The sequence below is a fragment of the Portunus trituberculatus genome, chromosome 46 (genome assembly GCF_017591435.1).
Source record: "Portunus trituberculatus isolate SZX2019 chromosome 46, ASM1759143v1, whole genome shotgun sequence".
NCBI classification, from domain to species: Eukaryota; Metazoa; Arthropoda; class Malacostraca; order Decapoda; family Portunidae; genus Portunus; species Portunus trituberculatus.
In genome coordinates, this window is record NC_059300.1 from 33685410 (window position 1) to 33702844 (window position 17435).

General features: G+C 40.5%; 1 protein-coding gene across 3 annotated transcripts in view; it reads right to left on the reverse strand.

Moving 5' to 3' along the window:
* Positions 1–1312: 1312 nt before the first annotated feature.
* Positions 1313–17435, reverse strand: part of LOC123519858 (zinc finger protein 64-like) — a 181090-nt gene continuing 164967 nt past the window's right edge. The window contains exons 7-9 of one of the 3 annotated variants that reach the window (XR_006679115.1): positions 3539–3661; positions 2272–2662; positions 1315–2133 (exon numbers count right to left, since the gene is read on the reverse strand). Coding sequence is in view for 1 of the 3 variants with exons in the window: in XM_045281447.1 (XP_045137382.1) it covers positions 2648–2662; positions 3539–3661 (138 nt within the window). In the remaining 2 variants the exon portion in view is untranslated. Of the gene's footprint in view, positions 2663–3537; positions 3662–17435 lie in introns of those variants that run through there. The other 2 variants (XM_045281447.1, XR_006679116.1) reach the window with 2 other exon arrangements.

The following is a 17435-nucleotide window of genomic DNA, read 5'->3' on the forward strand; positions in this document are numbered from 1 at the left end:
CTCCTGATTCTTGTCAGTTTTTTAAATTCTTACTTCTTACTCCTTTAGCGACCATTTGGTCTTGTGCTTTTTCATTTTTTGTTTTATTGATATTTTGGCGATCAAAAATATTTTTAAAATTATTAAAATTGTAAAACGGACACAAAATATTAACAAAAGAAACTCATTTTGTTGTGTATGTTTCTATTTAATTAAATCTGACATCCTTTGATATTAATTCATTAGACATTAGTAGACCAATTCAGGAAAATGAGCTTTCACCTAGTAATCTTTTCAATTAAATAGAAAAAAGTTTAGTTTATTCAAAATTTCTAGTGTATTGCTATGATCTTAAATAACTAATATGCAACAAATCATACACAATGCACATGATTACAAAACAGAATCGTTACTTTCTTAGTTATGGAATTTTTACATCCTTAGGTTAACACAAGTAACTCAAAAATCAAACTTGCATTAAAATTTATATACATATATAATTCAAGCTTCGACCTATTCCAGAATTATATCTTGGAAAAGGCTAGCACTAGCACTGTTAATTATAAATCAAATAAGAATATGCTGTTATTTACAATAATGCAAAATGCCTAACTCTCTCTCTCTCTCTCTCTCTCTCTCTCTCTCTCTCTCTCTCTATATATATATATATATATATATATATATATATATATATATATATATATATATATACCAAATCATTTTGTTGGATTTTCAATATCTGAAGTTTGAAATTCTTAGATTATAGTTCAAAAACATAAGTTTTTCATCTGTGTGAACTTTGTGTGGGTGGAGGAGCAGCGTCTGACTGAGAGACAGTGAGAATGCGTGGTGACTCATGACCGACCGTGTGACAGGATGCCAGAGTTCAGCCTATATGTGTTTCATACACGTCCAATTTAGAGGTTGTGGCTTATTACCACAGAAAACAGTATTCTATGACATATGGTAATCACCACGGAAACTTAATATGCCGTATTACATTAATTTGGTATCATCAATATCTTATATTGAATATATCACTAAGTAGTAAATTCCTTTTAGGTATCGGAAGTATCGGCATAAAATAAGCCGATACCAATACCGATACCCAAAAAATGGGCTGATACCACCGATTCCGATACCGATGCATTGGTACAACACACGCACACACACACACGCCCGGTAGCTCAGTGGTTAGAGCGCTGGCTTCACTGGCCAGATGGAGATATTTGGGTGTGTCTCCTTTCACATGTAGCCCCTTTTCATCTAGCAGTGAGTAGGTACGGGATGTAAATCGAGGAGTTGTGACCTTGTTGTCCCGGTGTGTGGTGTGTGCCTGGTCTCAGGCCTATCTGAATATTGGAAATAATGAGCTCTGAGCTCGTTCCGTAGGGTAATGTCTGGCTGTCTCGTTTTTTAGAACTTTTTTATTTTTTATTTTTCCTGGTACAGGCACTGGTTAAGATAATAAAAATGTCCGGATAACACAAATGGGTCCTTCATTTACCAAAAAAGGTTGTTTGACTCCTTTGTTTTTTGTTTTTTTTAGGAACTGCAAAATTTTCTCTATTTTGGTTTCCCTGATGAACTAAAGTAAAACCAACTTAATCTAAGTTAACTTAAAACTAAAACTAACCTAACAGATACAGTATATTGCGATTTATAAGTCGATCTAGCACACAAGTCAACCTCTATAATTTAACCCCAAAATTTTATACTATCAGTTTACCTTCCAAATACGTAAACCTCCCTTAACTATTACTTAGTCTGGTTCAATGTCACCCTGAGTCACTAAGTAGTGGGTTGTAAATTAACTTTCACCAACAGCAAAATACATAAAAACAAATTAAACAGATTGAAAACGCCACCAACTTTAATCATTTCAACATAAACAAGCTGCCAGCTTTTACTTTCTTTTTCTGTATTTACCTGTTTCACCACTATATCAGACGAAAATTTACTTTCAAAACTCCAATGGTAAGTATCCATCTACCTACAGTCCTGCTACTTATGGGGACTGCACATACTCACAAACGAAATATCTTCAAGGGTGATGTGAATATTTCATAGGCAAGGGACTCAGGAAGGCCAAATAAATCTTATGGCTCACGGAGACGGTCTCTTCCTCCTCCATGTTGAGCAGGAACTGACACGCTGTAGTAACAGTGTTGCCACGCTTCCATGACTAATTTTCCTTACAGCCAAGATGATTTTCCCCTACATTCCCCTATGCTCACAAATCGTAATTATATAGTGAAATAGACTACACATGCAAGAAAAATGTTTACTTACATGCTTAGCAGGTTGATGATGATTATGAAGATTCTTGTGCTTCAACGAACATAGCATTTTCATCTTTATCTGAGTATTTTGAGAAGTACCTTGTTCTTGCACTTGAATACAGCTTACACAGAGAAGGGGTCAAGGCAAAATTTGATGGATATCTCTCACATGTTTTAATTATTGATTCCAATGTCTTAGTCGATAACTTATTTTTAAGTTTTGATTTGTTGTTTTTAAGTTTCGAGAATGTTCTTTCAACTTCTGCTGTACTTTGGGATAATGCTGTTTACTCTCAGCATGAAGGTTGATAGTTGTCCATATGAAGCTACTTTTCTCATTTCTTTCCAAAACTCCTCAATGCTCTTACTTTCCCATCCGCCTTTCTTCACCTCTTCATCAACTAAGATTGACCTCCATTGTCGATCAATGATTTGTACATTGGAAAACATTGTTGCCATAGTAATGATATTAATAGCAGGTTTCTGATAAAAATCACCTCCTGAGGAGGTGTTACTGTCTTATATATTTGGAGACTCAATACTCAAACTTAATTAATTCCAAATGGCTGTTTGAGTCTCAAAAAGTTTGAATACTGAGAGAGAGATAGAGAGAGTAATGGGGGAGGGGAGGAGGGGGGCATGTGTTGAGATGCATGGAAATGGGGGAAGATTTCATTTGATGAACAAAACATTACCTATCAGTGGGTATGGCATTGTAAGTGCTACAGATATGGAAGAACTCATTGAAGTCTTGGGGTAGAATGCATGACACTGGTGGTAGGCAAACACAAATGATAGCTGTTAAAGCAATGTGAAACTTGCAATAATAATACAGGAGACCAAACAGCAAACTCAATGATCGTGACACTCAGATAAGGAGAAACTCAAGAGGGAATGTACATTACATCACACTATTTCCTTTTTATAGGGACAATTTTGCTACTATATTGTCTTTACATTCCACTATAGGTACTGTGCAAATGTGGTGTAACTACTGTGTGTTAAGAGCCTCCATATATACATTCTTTTGCTGTGGCTTGCAGATTTATCATCCACAATATTGCAACCAATCATAAAGTATATTTTTTTGGAATTACATGTCATTTGGATAGCTTCAAACTTTGTTTTACTACACTTGTTATACATATCTTTAAAGCATATTTCTAAAGATACATAAGTTTCTTGGTCAATATCTTTCAGGAAAAAAAAAAAAAAGAGAACTGATAGACAACTCATCAATTATGCAAGCAAAAAGATTATGTGAAAGATAAACATACCTGACTGTTGGTGGCCACATAAACCAAGCCCTGCAAAGGGGAGGCTGTGGTCTCCAAAGGAAGAGTTAATGGAACTCCAACCACATCCTGAGACAGTTGTACTATTCTCTCACCAGATCTCACCTGCATAAATAAGATCATTATTACTAATCATTAAAACCATAATTTCTAAATTACTATTCATATCTCTATGAACAAGATCTGTTGACATTACATGAATGTAATCCAAAATTTAGAAAGACATATCTCCAAATAGTATATAATTAATGGAATCACTTTTCTTCATCAATCCACGAATAAATGTTAACATTCAATGTAATATTTCTGAAGTCCTTCATACATGATAATTTAAATTCCCCTTGTGAAAATTATCTGCACTATATGAATGAAATTACAAATGCTTTATAAATTTTTACAGCTATAAAGTAAGACATACAAAGTACAATCATTGTATAAAAATCATATATGGTATTAGGTATGTACCACACACAGTATACTGTACAGTAGCCTCTTCTGCAAGATGATACATGTTACACGAGGCCTTTTAATGATCTCAAAAAAAAAATAAAATAAAATAAAATAAATAAATAAATAAATAAATAAATGAATAAATAAATAAATGAATAAATAAATAAATAAATAAATAAATAATAATAATAATAATAAAATAAATAAATAAATAAATAAAATAAACAAAATGAATAAATAAATAAAGAATAAGTAAATAAAAATAAAAAATAAATAAATATCAATAAAATATCATGTAGTTAAAAACTACAGTAATGTATACATCCGTTGCTCTTCCTACTTATCACAGAGTGCCACTGTGTGCAGTGCTCATGAGTCGCAATTTCTGGATTTTACTGTATCTTCCTAATAAGGCATGTGTAAACACAACTCTTAGGTCAAGTTCAGTAGCAGTTTTCTGGTATCCTGAAGTTACTGGTGTAAATGTATTTGAAGGTTTCTGTTTTTTTTTTTTTTATCTATCTGTTACGTTCACCAGTTAAACTGGTAAGATTGGCATCGGGGAGCCGGTGAACAATAACAATAAAAAAAAACACTGCAGGTTCAACTGGTGAGGAAATGCAAAGGGGGCACTTTAAAAAGCTATTTTAATAACCCATAATGATATTGACACACATAGATATAACATGAAACATGAAACACAGATATATAACATGAAACACAGGAAAATGACATACACATATACATATAACACAGTAATAAATACAACAATAAAGAACCCAACTTAATACCTAACAATAATCCTAATCCTGTATAGAGGCAATGTGGAAACCACAGGACGAGGGGAAGTGATACTTATGCAGTGTCGCAGTGGTGAAGTGCTGGGTGATGGTTGATCCCACGGTAGACCCAAGAGGCGTTGTGTTCACTGGTTGAGGCCTGGACCTCAACTTGCTTTTCAGAAAGCCAAGAGCTGGCTTAACACTTCCGGTTGAGTCGAATGGGGCCGCGTGAATCCAACTTCGGGACAGTAGCGGGGCTTCATGAAACGGTGACGTGGAGGGTTCATGAGACGGTGGCATGGAAGGTTCACGAGATGGTGACGTGGAAGGGGAGACGGAGAGGTGGCGAACAAGGTAACAAGCGGTGGAGGTGATGGTAGTGGAGTATGTTACGGGCGCGTAACATTTCCTCCCCCCTAAGACCTCCGTAATGGGCTCATGAAGGAGGTGAGACGGGAGATCTTGATAAGGCGTCGGCGATGATGTTGTCCAACCCCTTCCAAGTTGAAGGGTTGAGTTAACAAGGCCCACCTAAGAATGCGTTGGTTTCGGTTCTTCATGGCATGAAGGAAGGCCAGAGGATTGTGATCGGTGAAGACCTTCATAGTTTCAGGACCAGGATGAAGGTAGCACTCAAAATGTTGGAGCGCCAGGACGAGTGCCAGAGCCTCCTTCTCGATGGTGGAGTAGTTGAGTTGATGTTTCTTCAGCTTGGCGGAGTGATATGCGATGGGATGGAGGATGCCGGTTGTGGGGTCCGTTTGTAGTAGGACAGCACCCACTCCAACTCCACTCGCGTCCACTTGTAGATGGAAGGGGCGGGAGTGATCCGGCGTCCAGACCACTGGTTCCAAGGAGAGAAACGCCTTGAGGTGTTGGAAGGCTTGGTCATAGGTCGGGGTCCAGTGGAAGGGGACGGAAGTGCTGATAAGGTCCGTCAAGGGAGCGGCCAGGGTGGAGAAGCTCTTACAGAAGTGTCTGTAGAAACCAGCCATCCCCAAGAACCTCATGAGAGCTTTCCTGGTGGTAGGGACAGGGAAGCCAAGGATGGCCTCCACGTTAGCTCTCTTGGGGCGAACCTTGCCGTTCCCCACCACATGTCCCAGGTAGACCACCGTAGACTTCCCGAAGGTGGATTTGGCCAGGTTGATTGTAAGCCCGGCTTCCTGCAACCGACCCATCAGCCTCCGAAGATGGGTCAGATGTGTCGCCCAGTTGTCCGCAGTCACCACCAGATTGTCCAGATATGCAGATGTTCCCTCCAAGTCCTGGGTGATGTAATTTATAGCCCTCTGGAAGGTGGCGGGAGCATTAGACAAGCCAAAGGGCATCACTGTGTATTGGTATAGTCCGAAGGGGGTGATGAAGGCGGATATTATTCGGGCCTCGTCCGAGAGGGGAATCTGGTAGTAACCTTTAAGTAAGTCTATAGTGGTTACAAATTTGGCTACTCCTATACTATCTATAAGGTCCTCTATCAAGGGCAATGGGTAGGAGTCTGGCACCGTCACTTTATTTAATTTCCTGTAGTCGGTGCAAAATCGACTACTACCATCTGGCTTAGATGTTAACAGGCAGGAGAAGCCCAGGAAATATACTAGGTTCTGCAAGGTGATGACAGAGCAGATAGTCTACCTCTTTTTTCATCAAGTCTCTTTTAATGGGTGAAATGCGATAGGCTGGTTGTCTTATAGGCTTGATGTCATTAGATATTAATGTTATGTCATGTTGGATAGTATTACAAAGTCCTGGAAGGTCACCTGTGATTTCAAAAAGTCTAGCAATAACTTTTTAAGATCAGACTGTTGTGAAGGTGTTAAGGAAAGAAACACCTCATCAAGGTTGGACATGATTTGGCTGTTTGAGGGCGTCCTTTAGGTGACGAGAAGAGGAATTCGATGTCGGACTCTTCCTCGGGGGCACAGGACCAGACTCCTTCCTACCAGACATACAGGTACAGTGCGAGACAAGTCGTCCTCTGGTTCTCTGGAGTGGTAAGGTTTCATTAGATTAATATGAACTAGTTGGGAATCCTTACGACGGTCAGGAGTGTGGACCACATAATTTAATGGACTTAGTTTTTGAGCCACAACATAAGGTCCCATGAACTTACTGTGAAGAGCATTGCCTGGAGTGGGAGAAAAAGTAAAACCTTGTCTCCTGGTTTGAAACTTCTCATGACAGATTTGGGAAGAGAATTCTGTTGCATTTTAGTTTGAGATTTGAGGAAGTTTGATTTAGCAAAAGATCTGACTTCACTGATTTTATTCTTAAGGTTACTGATGTAGTCAGACACACTGGGGCTTGAAGGAGTATTTTGAGTAAACCATTGATCCTTTAATATTTTGAGAGGCCCCCTGATCTGTCTACCATAGAGTAATTCAAAGGGAGTAACCTAAAGAATCTTGAGGAGATTCTCTTAAAGCGAAGAGAAGGAAAGAAATACTTTCATCCCAGTCTCCTTGATGCTCCAAGCAATACTTCTTCATCATGGATTTTAATGTTTGGTGAAACCGCTCCAGACAGCCTTGGGATTGGGGTGGTAAGCCGAGGAGGTAACATGGTCGATGTTTAGCTCATTCACTATCTGTTGGAAAAAATTGCTAGTGAAATTGCTACCCTTGTCAGACTGAATTTGTTTTGGAATTCCTACCGAGGTGAAAAAATGTATTAGATGTTTTACAATGGTCTTTGATGTGATGTTCTTAAGAGGAATGCTTCAGGGTACCTGGTAGTGGGATCCATGAGGGTTAACAAATACTGATTCCCTCGTTTGGTTTTGGGTAAGGGCCCTACGCAGTCTAGAATGATCTTTTCGAAGGGCTCCGTCTGAACTGGAATAGGCGTCAGAGGAGCTGGCACAAGGCGTTCGTTAGGCTTACCCACAATTTGACATATGTGACATGTTTTTACATAGTGTGACACATCCTTTTTCATTCCTGGCCAAAAAAATGTTGAAGAGCCTTCTTGTAGGTTTTTGGATGCCTAGATGACCTGACAATCCATCATGAGCTAGTTCTATAATGGCTGGTCTTACAGACAAGGGATGACAACTTGATGTGTTTCTGACCAGGTGTCTAGTTGTTTCAGTTCAGGAGGTCTGTAGGCACGCATCAGGACTCCTTCCTGATAATAAAAACAAGGCAATTTAGACATATCCTTTGTCTCACTGGCAACATGTCTGATCTTAGCCAAAGTGAGATCCTGTTCCTGAGCATTAATCAAATTCTCCTTTGAAATGATGTTATTGTACATGTTGTCAGTAGAGGCAATCATTGGTGGAGGAGGTGATGAAAGGGCAGGGGACTTGGACTGAGACCTGGTGACTGCACACACTGGGAAGAAGTGAGGGGATGTTTCGTCCAGGGTCTTAGTGGGACTTTCTGTTAAGGGAGAATCAAGAACAATTAAGTTTGGAACAGCCAAGTTACCAGCAAGATCATTACCCAGTACAAGATGTACCCCCGGTACTGGCAGTTCACCAGGTTTAATGGCTACCTCAACCTCTCCTGAAATGAACAGGCACTGTAAGCTAATATTAGCCAAGGGATAGGAGAGCTGTGATTCGAGACCTGTAAGGATCACCTTCTCCCCAGTGAAAGCCTGTTTGATGTTAGGGATGACATCTTCCCTTAAGATGGATTGGGCAGCACCTGTATCACGCAGAACCTTGACATTTATTGCCTTGTCTTTACCATCAGTCAGGGACACTTTATCTTGATACATGTACAAGTCATAAAGTTCTAGAGGAGAGTTGACAGGGTTAGCTAGGGCCACTGGTTTCTTGTTCTCAAATGTGTTAGGTTTAGGGGCCACAAAAAAAAGTTGACGTTGAGAACCCTTGCAATTTGGGTGTCTACATTTCTGGATCGTGTGTCCTGGTTTCTTACAGTATGTACACCAGGGGGAATTATATGCATTTGGCGAGAATCTGGTCGGCTTACCACCCGCGCCCCCAAAACCTTCCCCAAAGGAGAACCTAACATTAGATAGTGAACCACAACCTCTACTACCCAGGGATCCCATCAACAAAGCAAATGCATCAGCCACTTTAGCGGCAGACATAAGATCACTCTCTCCCCGTTCTTCCACATGCCTCAGAATATTAAAAGGTAACTTGTTCTTTCATTCTTTCAGGACTATTAGATTAAGCAACTCCGAAAAGGTGGTAATGTTAAGGGCGGCTAACCATTTCTTAAATTGTCTTAGTTTCTCACTAGCAAATTCAACATAGGTGTGAGACTCTGGTTTCACATACTTTCGAAACTGTTGTCTGTATCCATCAGAAGTGATAGAGTAGGCGTCTAGAATGTTACCTTTGATCTCTTCATATTCTACCTCATCACTAAGGCTGTTGTATACCCTATAAGCTTTTCCTACTAGCTTAGGGACAAGGAGAGACACCCACTGATCCTTGGGCCATTTATTCCTATTAGCAATGCTCTCAAAAGCGAAATGACCCGTCAACATCAGATTCATCAAAAGGGGGAACTAGCGGAGCAGCTGTAGCAGGATTAAAGCTTGCTAACTTTTTCTTTATATCTATTTCTTCCCCTCTAAACTTAGCGTCATTTCGTAGGGCTAACTCCTGAATTTCTAACTCTTTCTCCTGCCTTTTAAGTTGTAACTGAAATTCTCTCTCTTTGTCTTTATCTTCTTTTTCTGCCTGTAGTTGCATTTGTTTTTCCTGTAGTTGCATTTCTTTTGCTTCTTTTTCTGCCTGTATTTGCATTTGTTTTTCATGCATCCGGTATTCTAGTTTAAGCTTCTCAATTTCCCACTGACTTATCCTACTCTTATCCTGTTCTTCCTGGGAACTGTGTATTATAGTCCTCATAGAGGCTGACATGGGAGTTAACTCTTCTATGGCATTTCCTAGCAACTGACCTTCTTGCACTAGATGTTCAACAACTACATTCTTAATGACCTCTTTAGTCATCTGAGACGTGATGGGAACACCAAAATGTTTAGCGATGGTGTTCCATTGGACCTTCTTTATACAGTACCCTCCCGAGTTTAGCACTATCCGAGTTTCACGATCCTCGAGTTTGGCGCTTAGTCCTAAATTCTTACCATCCTGAGTTTGGCGATGTATCGCCCCGAGTTTCGCGCTGCTTTGACAAGTATCGGTCACGTTTACTTCCGGGCGGCGTCACGTATGCTGCCCCAAGACTCCTGCAGTTGGCTGACTGAGCTGACCACGTGTGCACGCGTCCTTAGCCCTCTTCCACCAGCATCTTGATAGTTCTTATATGCAAGCTAATTAATTGTGATGTCAGGAAATAAAGGAGGCACTGCAGCATGTGGCTCAAGAAACCTACTTCGCAAAAGGAAGCAGGCCAGAGAGGCAGGGTAAGAAGAAAAGACTGTTAAACATGAAGGAAAAAGGCGAAGTGTTGGATAAGCTTGATGCTGAATGGGACCTGTTGCCGTTGGAAACTTGTTCAACATTAGTTGAGTCTACTGTTAGAGGAATAAGAGCGAAACGTGAGGAAATAAACGTTTCCTGAAAGACGCCGAGGAGCTCTGTGATTCAAGTTGCTCACATCACGCATCCTACAAGCAAGTTGATGGTAACAACAGAACACTATTTGAAGAAATATATTGTTGACAAAAATGACCGAAATGTGTGCATATCTTCTGGTAAGGTAAGACAGAAGGCAAGAGAAATATATGCTGCAGTGGCACGTAAGTTAAACATTGACAATCCTCCACCTTTCTCTGCTAGTAATGGCTGGTTCTCAAGGTTCAAAAAAAGACACTCGTTCAAGAGGGCACGATGTCTGGGTGAAGCAGCAGACGATCTACAGAAGAGGTGGAAAGTTTCATTGGTGTCTTGAAACAGATGACTGAGGACGGCGGTTATGATCTCCGTCAAATATTCAACGCCAATGAAACGAATTTGAAGGCTTTGCGCTAGCAGACCATGCCCCAGAGTGAGATTATGTGCTGTTAGAGTTCTTATTATTTCTTTTCTCTTTTTGTTCTTTTCAATAAAGTGTGTATCCCAGTTTTTTTCGTCTTAACAAGAGCATTATTCACTGAAACTGAATACACCCACCAATTTATCGGTATTTTGAAATAGGGGAGTAAAGCGGGGAGGAAAAAAAATCAGCTTCGTCCCGGGCCAGAATGAATAAGCGAGTTTGGCGCTATATCTTAAGAAGAAAGGAAGCGCTAAACTCGGGAGGGTACTGTATTAGCCTCTTTAAGTTGTTCCAGAGAAGGGTCAGCACAAAAATCTTCAACGTTAAACTGAGCGGAAGCCATATTAAATAGATGTTAAACCCCAACAAAAAAAAAAAAAAAATGATAAGCGAATTACTTAAGTGAGGAACTTGGTAGAGTGATAATAAAGGCAACCTTGGAAATTACCTAGATTATACTTAAGTAAACACTTATGAGTACAATTACTAAAGAGGGGTAAACTAGAGAGTTACGGCATTAAGAGGGATCTGGATTACTCTAGTTACGAGACTTGAGAGTGAGGAGTGAATTGTACTGAGACTTGTTATTGATAAGGAGGCGGATTAGTCTGAGAGACTAGTTAAAATGGCCGATTCTAAGTAGCGAGAAAATGATCCATGAAGTGGGGGATTGAGGGTTCGCATGAACATATGATGATCCCAACACTTGGATAACACTTATTACACACCTGCCTATGTGCAAAAAATAGCGATAAGTGCTATCGGTGAACACGCTTTTCTACCTGGTTTCCTGCTCTATCACTGCTATGCGATACCAATGAAAGTCACAAAGCACGTTTAACCCAAAAGGAGCTACTTGATCGCACAAAGGTAAATTTAAATCACACGCAGAGTAAGTCACAGAAAAAAAACACATCAAAGTCACAACACCACAGAAACACAAGCAATCACAGAAAAAAAGTCACTGGAAAAATGGAACACTGAACATGGGTTATAATTGTCCTGTCACGGTCGCCAATATTTACGTTCACCGGTTAAACTGGTAAGATTGACATCGGGGAGCCGGTGAACAATAACAATAAGAAAAAAAACACTGCAGGTGAGGAAATGCAAAGGGGGCACTTTAAAAAGCTATTTTAATAACCCATAATGATATTGACACACATAGATATAACATGAAACATGAAACACAGATATATAACATGAAACACAGGAAAATGACATACACATATACATATAATACAGTAATAAATACAACAATAAAGAACCCAACTTAATACCTAACAATAATCCTAATCCTATATAGAGGCAATGTGGAAAACACGGGGCGAGGGGAAGTGATACTTATGCGGTGTCGCAGTGGTGAAGTGCTGGGTGATGGTTGATCCCACGGTAGACCCAAGAGGCGTTGTGTTCACTGGTTGAGGCCTGGACCTCAACTTGCTTTTCAGAAAGCCAAGAGCTGGCTTAACACTTCCGGTTGAGTCGAATGGGGCCGCGTGAATCCAACTTCGGGACAGCAGCGGGGCTTCATGAAACGGTGACATGGAGGGTTCATGAGACGGTGGCGTGGAAGGTTCACGAGACGGTGACGTGGAATGGGAGGCGGAGAGGTGGCGAACGAGGTAACAAGCGGTGGAGGTGATGGTAGTGGAGTATGTTACAGGCGAGCCGTAACATAACCCATAAATCAATTCAGTTTTTTTACTAAAAAACTTATAGGCCGCACTATACGGTAATACCACAGCACACGAAAACAACTTCATAAACATGAAGTACAATAAATATAATACCACAACATGCAGCCATGTTATGCGATGCTGGGTGAGTCTGCATTGCCAGTTTCGTCCTGCACAGTACTATTAAAAGTCCATTTCGATTGCGGAATCGAGAGCCACCCATCCCACTGAAATTGTCCATATCAATTTCCGTATCAGCTTTCTACCTGCTGCATAACACCGGTATCTAATGCAGCATCTTTTCCACTCCGTACATTTTTCCTTGGTGCACCTTTACCACTTTTACTTGATGATGCATCCTCACAGAATTTGGCAAAATATTCTACCAGCTTATCTTTTGATTTACTAATATCTGGCACAGTTTACTTGACCACACCATACTCCTCATATACACTTATATTACTAGCTTCTTTCTTGAATCATTTCATTAATCCCATCTTTTAAATCACAACTAGGACCACTCACTTGAGAGTGTGTGTGTATTTACCTAGTTGTATTTTTACAGGGACTGGGCTTTATGCTCGTGTGGCCCCGTCTCCATATCTACACTTATCCAATCTTACTTTAAAAGTATGCACACTCGTTGCAGACACTATTTCTTCATTTAAACTGTTCCATGTCTCAATACATCTTTGCGGGAAATTATATTTTTTAACATCTCTCAGACATCTTCCTTTTCTCAGCTTTTTACTATGCAATCTTGTGCTTCGAATGTCATATTCTTCTCTCAGGATCAGTTTCTCATTATCCACTTGGTCCATTCCGTTGATCAATTTATAAACATGTATCAGATCTCCTCTCTTCCTTCTTTGTTCCAGGGTTGATAGATACATAGCCTTTAGTCTCTCCTCATATGTCATCCCTGCTTTCCACTGCTCTCCACTTGGACTTCATATCTTTAACTACCGTTCTTATTTCTCTCGCCCTCAAATAATTTTCCATCTATCTCAATGTGTTTCCTAAATTTTAAGCCACCCTTCTCCTCTAACTTCCACAATAATCTTGCATGTGGCACTTTATCAAACACCTTTTTAAAATCCAAATAAATACAGTCAACCCATCCCTCTCTCTCTTGTACTCTTTCGACTATTCTAGAGTAGAAACTCGGTAAATTTGTTATACACGACCGAACTTTTCTAAAACCAAATTTGGCTATTTCATAGTAATTTGTTGTCTTCAAAGAACTTGATCCATTGTTTCTTTACTACTCTCTCACACATCTTGCATATTACACTAGTTAGTGATATTGGTCTGTAATTTAGAGGTTCTTCCTTCCTTCTGGTTTTATATATGGGAACCACCTCAACTCTTTTCCATTCTACTGGAACTGTTCCATTTTCTATTGAGCATTTTATGATGTATATAGGACTTGCTAGTTCTTCCCTACATTCTTTCAGTATTCTGCCTGAGACTTCATCCGGTCCCATTGCCTTTTTTCATCCAAGTCCTTCATCATCTCTTTTATTTCAAGCTTGGTTATTTTAATCTATTTCATATAAACGGTCTCTCTATTAACCTGCGGTCTTTCGAATTTGGATTCCTTAATAAAGACCTCCTGAAATTTATTATTTAACAGTTCTGCCATACTTTTTGGGTCTTCCACCATCCCATTCTCTCCTTTTAACCTTACTATTGTATCTTTTTGCCTTATTTTTCCATTTATGAATCTAGAACAATTTCGGTTGCTCCTTACATTTTTTGACAATGTCCTTTTCATAGTTCCTTTCCTCTTCCTTCCTCACCTTAGCATATTTATTTCTCGCTGCTTTGAAGTTTTCCTTATTTTCTGGATTTCTATTTCTCCTCCAGCTTTTCCATGCTCCATCTCTTTTCTCCTTTGCCCTAGCACACCTTGTGTTAAACCAATCTTTCTTTCCTTCTTTTTTAGGTCTATATTTTGGGACATATTCCCTGACTCCTGTTTTGTATATTTCCAAAAATAAGTTATATTTCTCTTGCACCCTCTCGAGTTTTCCATCTCCTCCAAGTTAACATTTCTAAAATAGTTCTTGAAGTTCTCAATAACAGCCTTTCTGTAGTTTAATTAGTCTCCTTTGTATAATTTGTCTTTATCTTCCTTTGTCTCTGCTATATCCATTTCTAATATTACATGGTCACTCTTTCCCAATGGGCACTTATATCTTATATCATTGTTCATTTGTATACCTCTTGTAAAAACCAGGTCCAATGTCGCCAGCTTGTCGTTTCCTCCAATTCTTGTGTTTTCCTTTACTCTTTGGTCTATCATATTATCTATCATTAGATTCAGGAATCTATCTCCCCAGGCTTTGAAATCTACTAATATAACTTTTCTCCTTTCTTTAATGATTATCGTTTAGACTCCTTCTTGTGTCATCTATCATGTCTTTATAATCTTGATTGGTCCATGAATTTGTTTTTGGTGGCACATATGTTACAATGATTGTAAACTCTTTTTATTAAAATGTAACTTAATATACAGTACTTCTGCTTTTTCCTTCCCCACACTCCGCTTGGTTTACCACCATCTCTTTCCTTAACATCATCATGACTCCTCCTCCTCCTTTACCCACTTTGTCTCTCCTCCATATATTATACCTATTATCCATGTCTATTTTTATTGCCTCATTTAATTTTGTTTCAATCAGGCATACAATATTCGGTTCTTCTTTCTTTATGTAATCTCTTAATTTTAATTTACTTGATAAAACCCCATCTATGTTTGTATACATCATTTTTAATCTCTTGTTCTTATCATTTTTAGTTAAACTTCCTCCATTTTTTTCTCTTCCTTCTCTTTTATATACCATTTCTTTATCCTTTCTCCTAGAATTCTCCAAAAAAAAAATGCCTTCTTCTCCTCCTCTGACCTTTCATTATTTTTTTCCCTTTCTTCTGCCACCAGTTTGTTGTCTCTTCCTTTCTTCCTCATTTCTATTTTTCTTTTATACAGTAAGTCCTCGTTATATGGTAGTTCTTTATCCGGTAAATTCACATTTACGGTATTTGTAAATTACTACCCTCGACTCAATATATATGGTAAGAAAAATTCACAGATACGGTAACCGCTCATGTCATCCGAGAGGGCCCAGCGTGGGGAAGCAGGGGTGATGACATCACCCACACCATACCTCCCTGCCACTCACAGTACAGTAATACTCTGCTTAACGAACAGGATAGTGGGTATCAAAGCTGTTCGTAGAGCGAAAATTCGTTAAGCGGACATAATTTTACCTCTGCAAGTCACCCTCTGCTGAGTTGAACTTCCCCATGAGATACACTTTGCACGTCACGCAGTCAGTAGCTTGCACGCGGTTGCGCTGGTCGGACGCTCTCTGCTGAGTCCGGGTTTGTGGTTTTTTCCCCCGTTTTCCAGGTAAGGCCAAGTCACCTGTTATGTGGGGACAGTGCCTTCTATCCGTTATCCTATGCTTGGAGCGGATAGAGCCGTTCCAGTGGCTATATCTTTGTAATAGGGGCAGTTGTGAGGAGTTTACGGTTCTTGTTGCATTGTAGGGTGGCGGCCATATCTTCCTCTGGTGAGGAGTCAGCTGGACCTACCTTGGGCTCTTCCATGGGTTCCAGGACCTGCAGGAGTGCACTCAGTCACTTGGAGAGGGCTGATTCTGCCGCTGGTCTTCCGCGCCATGGTGGTTCACGGGAAGTTCACCAGTCCCGGGGCCATGAAGCGCATGGGCCTGCCGGTGTAAACAACTCTGCCACTGCGCCACTCTCACCGCCCACACAGGATACCACACCGTGGGACATGGTTCTGACGGCCCTGGCGGAGTTGAGGGATGAGGTGAACAAGCTGAAGAAGGACAGATTGCTGCCTGGCCCCCTGCCAGGCAGGGTGAATGAGGGTGCCAGTACTTCCCAAGGTACACAGTACAACGGTTCATCTGTTAACACCTGTGGTTTTTCTGACCAGTCCGGTGCTGCTGGTGCTCCCCCCTGAGCTCAGCCCCTCTGACAGTGTGTTGTTGCATAATGCTAAGGTGTTTGGGCCTCCGGACACTGACTCTGAGGAAATTGATCAGCAGATCACCGATATGGTGAACTTCTTGTTTACCAACGGCAAGCGTACTGAAGATTACAGGCTTCTCTGTGAGGATGAGGTGACTAAGCGGCCGAGGAATTGCCATGGCTTAGCGCCAGTGGAATGCAACCCTGAAGTGTTGGATGCGCTTAGGACTGATGCGAAGAAGACTGACCATCGTCTTAAGGAAGTGAACCAGGACATCCTGCGGGCTGCCACTATTGTTACTAAGTCGCTCTTGGCACTGGACAGGGTGAACCAAGTGGACGATCTGCCAAAGGTGGCTCGTGAAGTGGACCTGCTTAACGGGGCCATGGCCTTGTTGGGTAATGCCAACTACAAAAACAACTTGGCAAGACATTTCGTCATGAAGTGCGAAATTAACTCCAAGTACTCACATCTCTGTTCTAGTAAGGTGCCACTGACTTCTTTTCTTTTTGGCGATGATGTGTCTCAGTCTGCTAAACAGATCAAGGATTCAGAGAAGCTGAAGTTTAAGTTCGCGCCTAAGAAGCACCCCCTCTACGTGGTCCTTCACGAGTTCCCGAGCAAAAGGGTTTTGGGGCTATCAGCCACACAGGAGTTACGCCAGGTTCCAGCCTTATGGTCTTCAGCGGCAGGGGACTAGGGGTGTGCAGCGGCAACACTTTCCCACACGGCAGGACTCAGTTCCAAAAAACGCCAAGGGTTGGGGTCAGCTTAGGCCCCAGCAGCAATAGAGGCAAGTAACATTTTTGAGGCTGGCAGACTTCACTATTTTCTTAAGGAATGGCATAAAATTACTTGTGACCCAGCCATTTTGGATAATGTTGCAGGTTGTCACTTAGACATTAAGGTTGTTGACATTAACCACTTGTTTTCACAAGAATTAGAATATATATTCAATGCCACAGAGACATGTATAATTTCTGAGGAAATTGACAAACTTCTTAGACTTAAGGTCATTCAACTTACAGAGAGAAA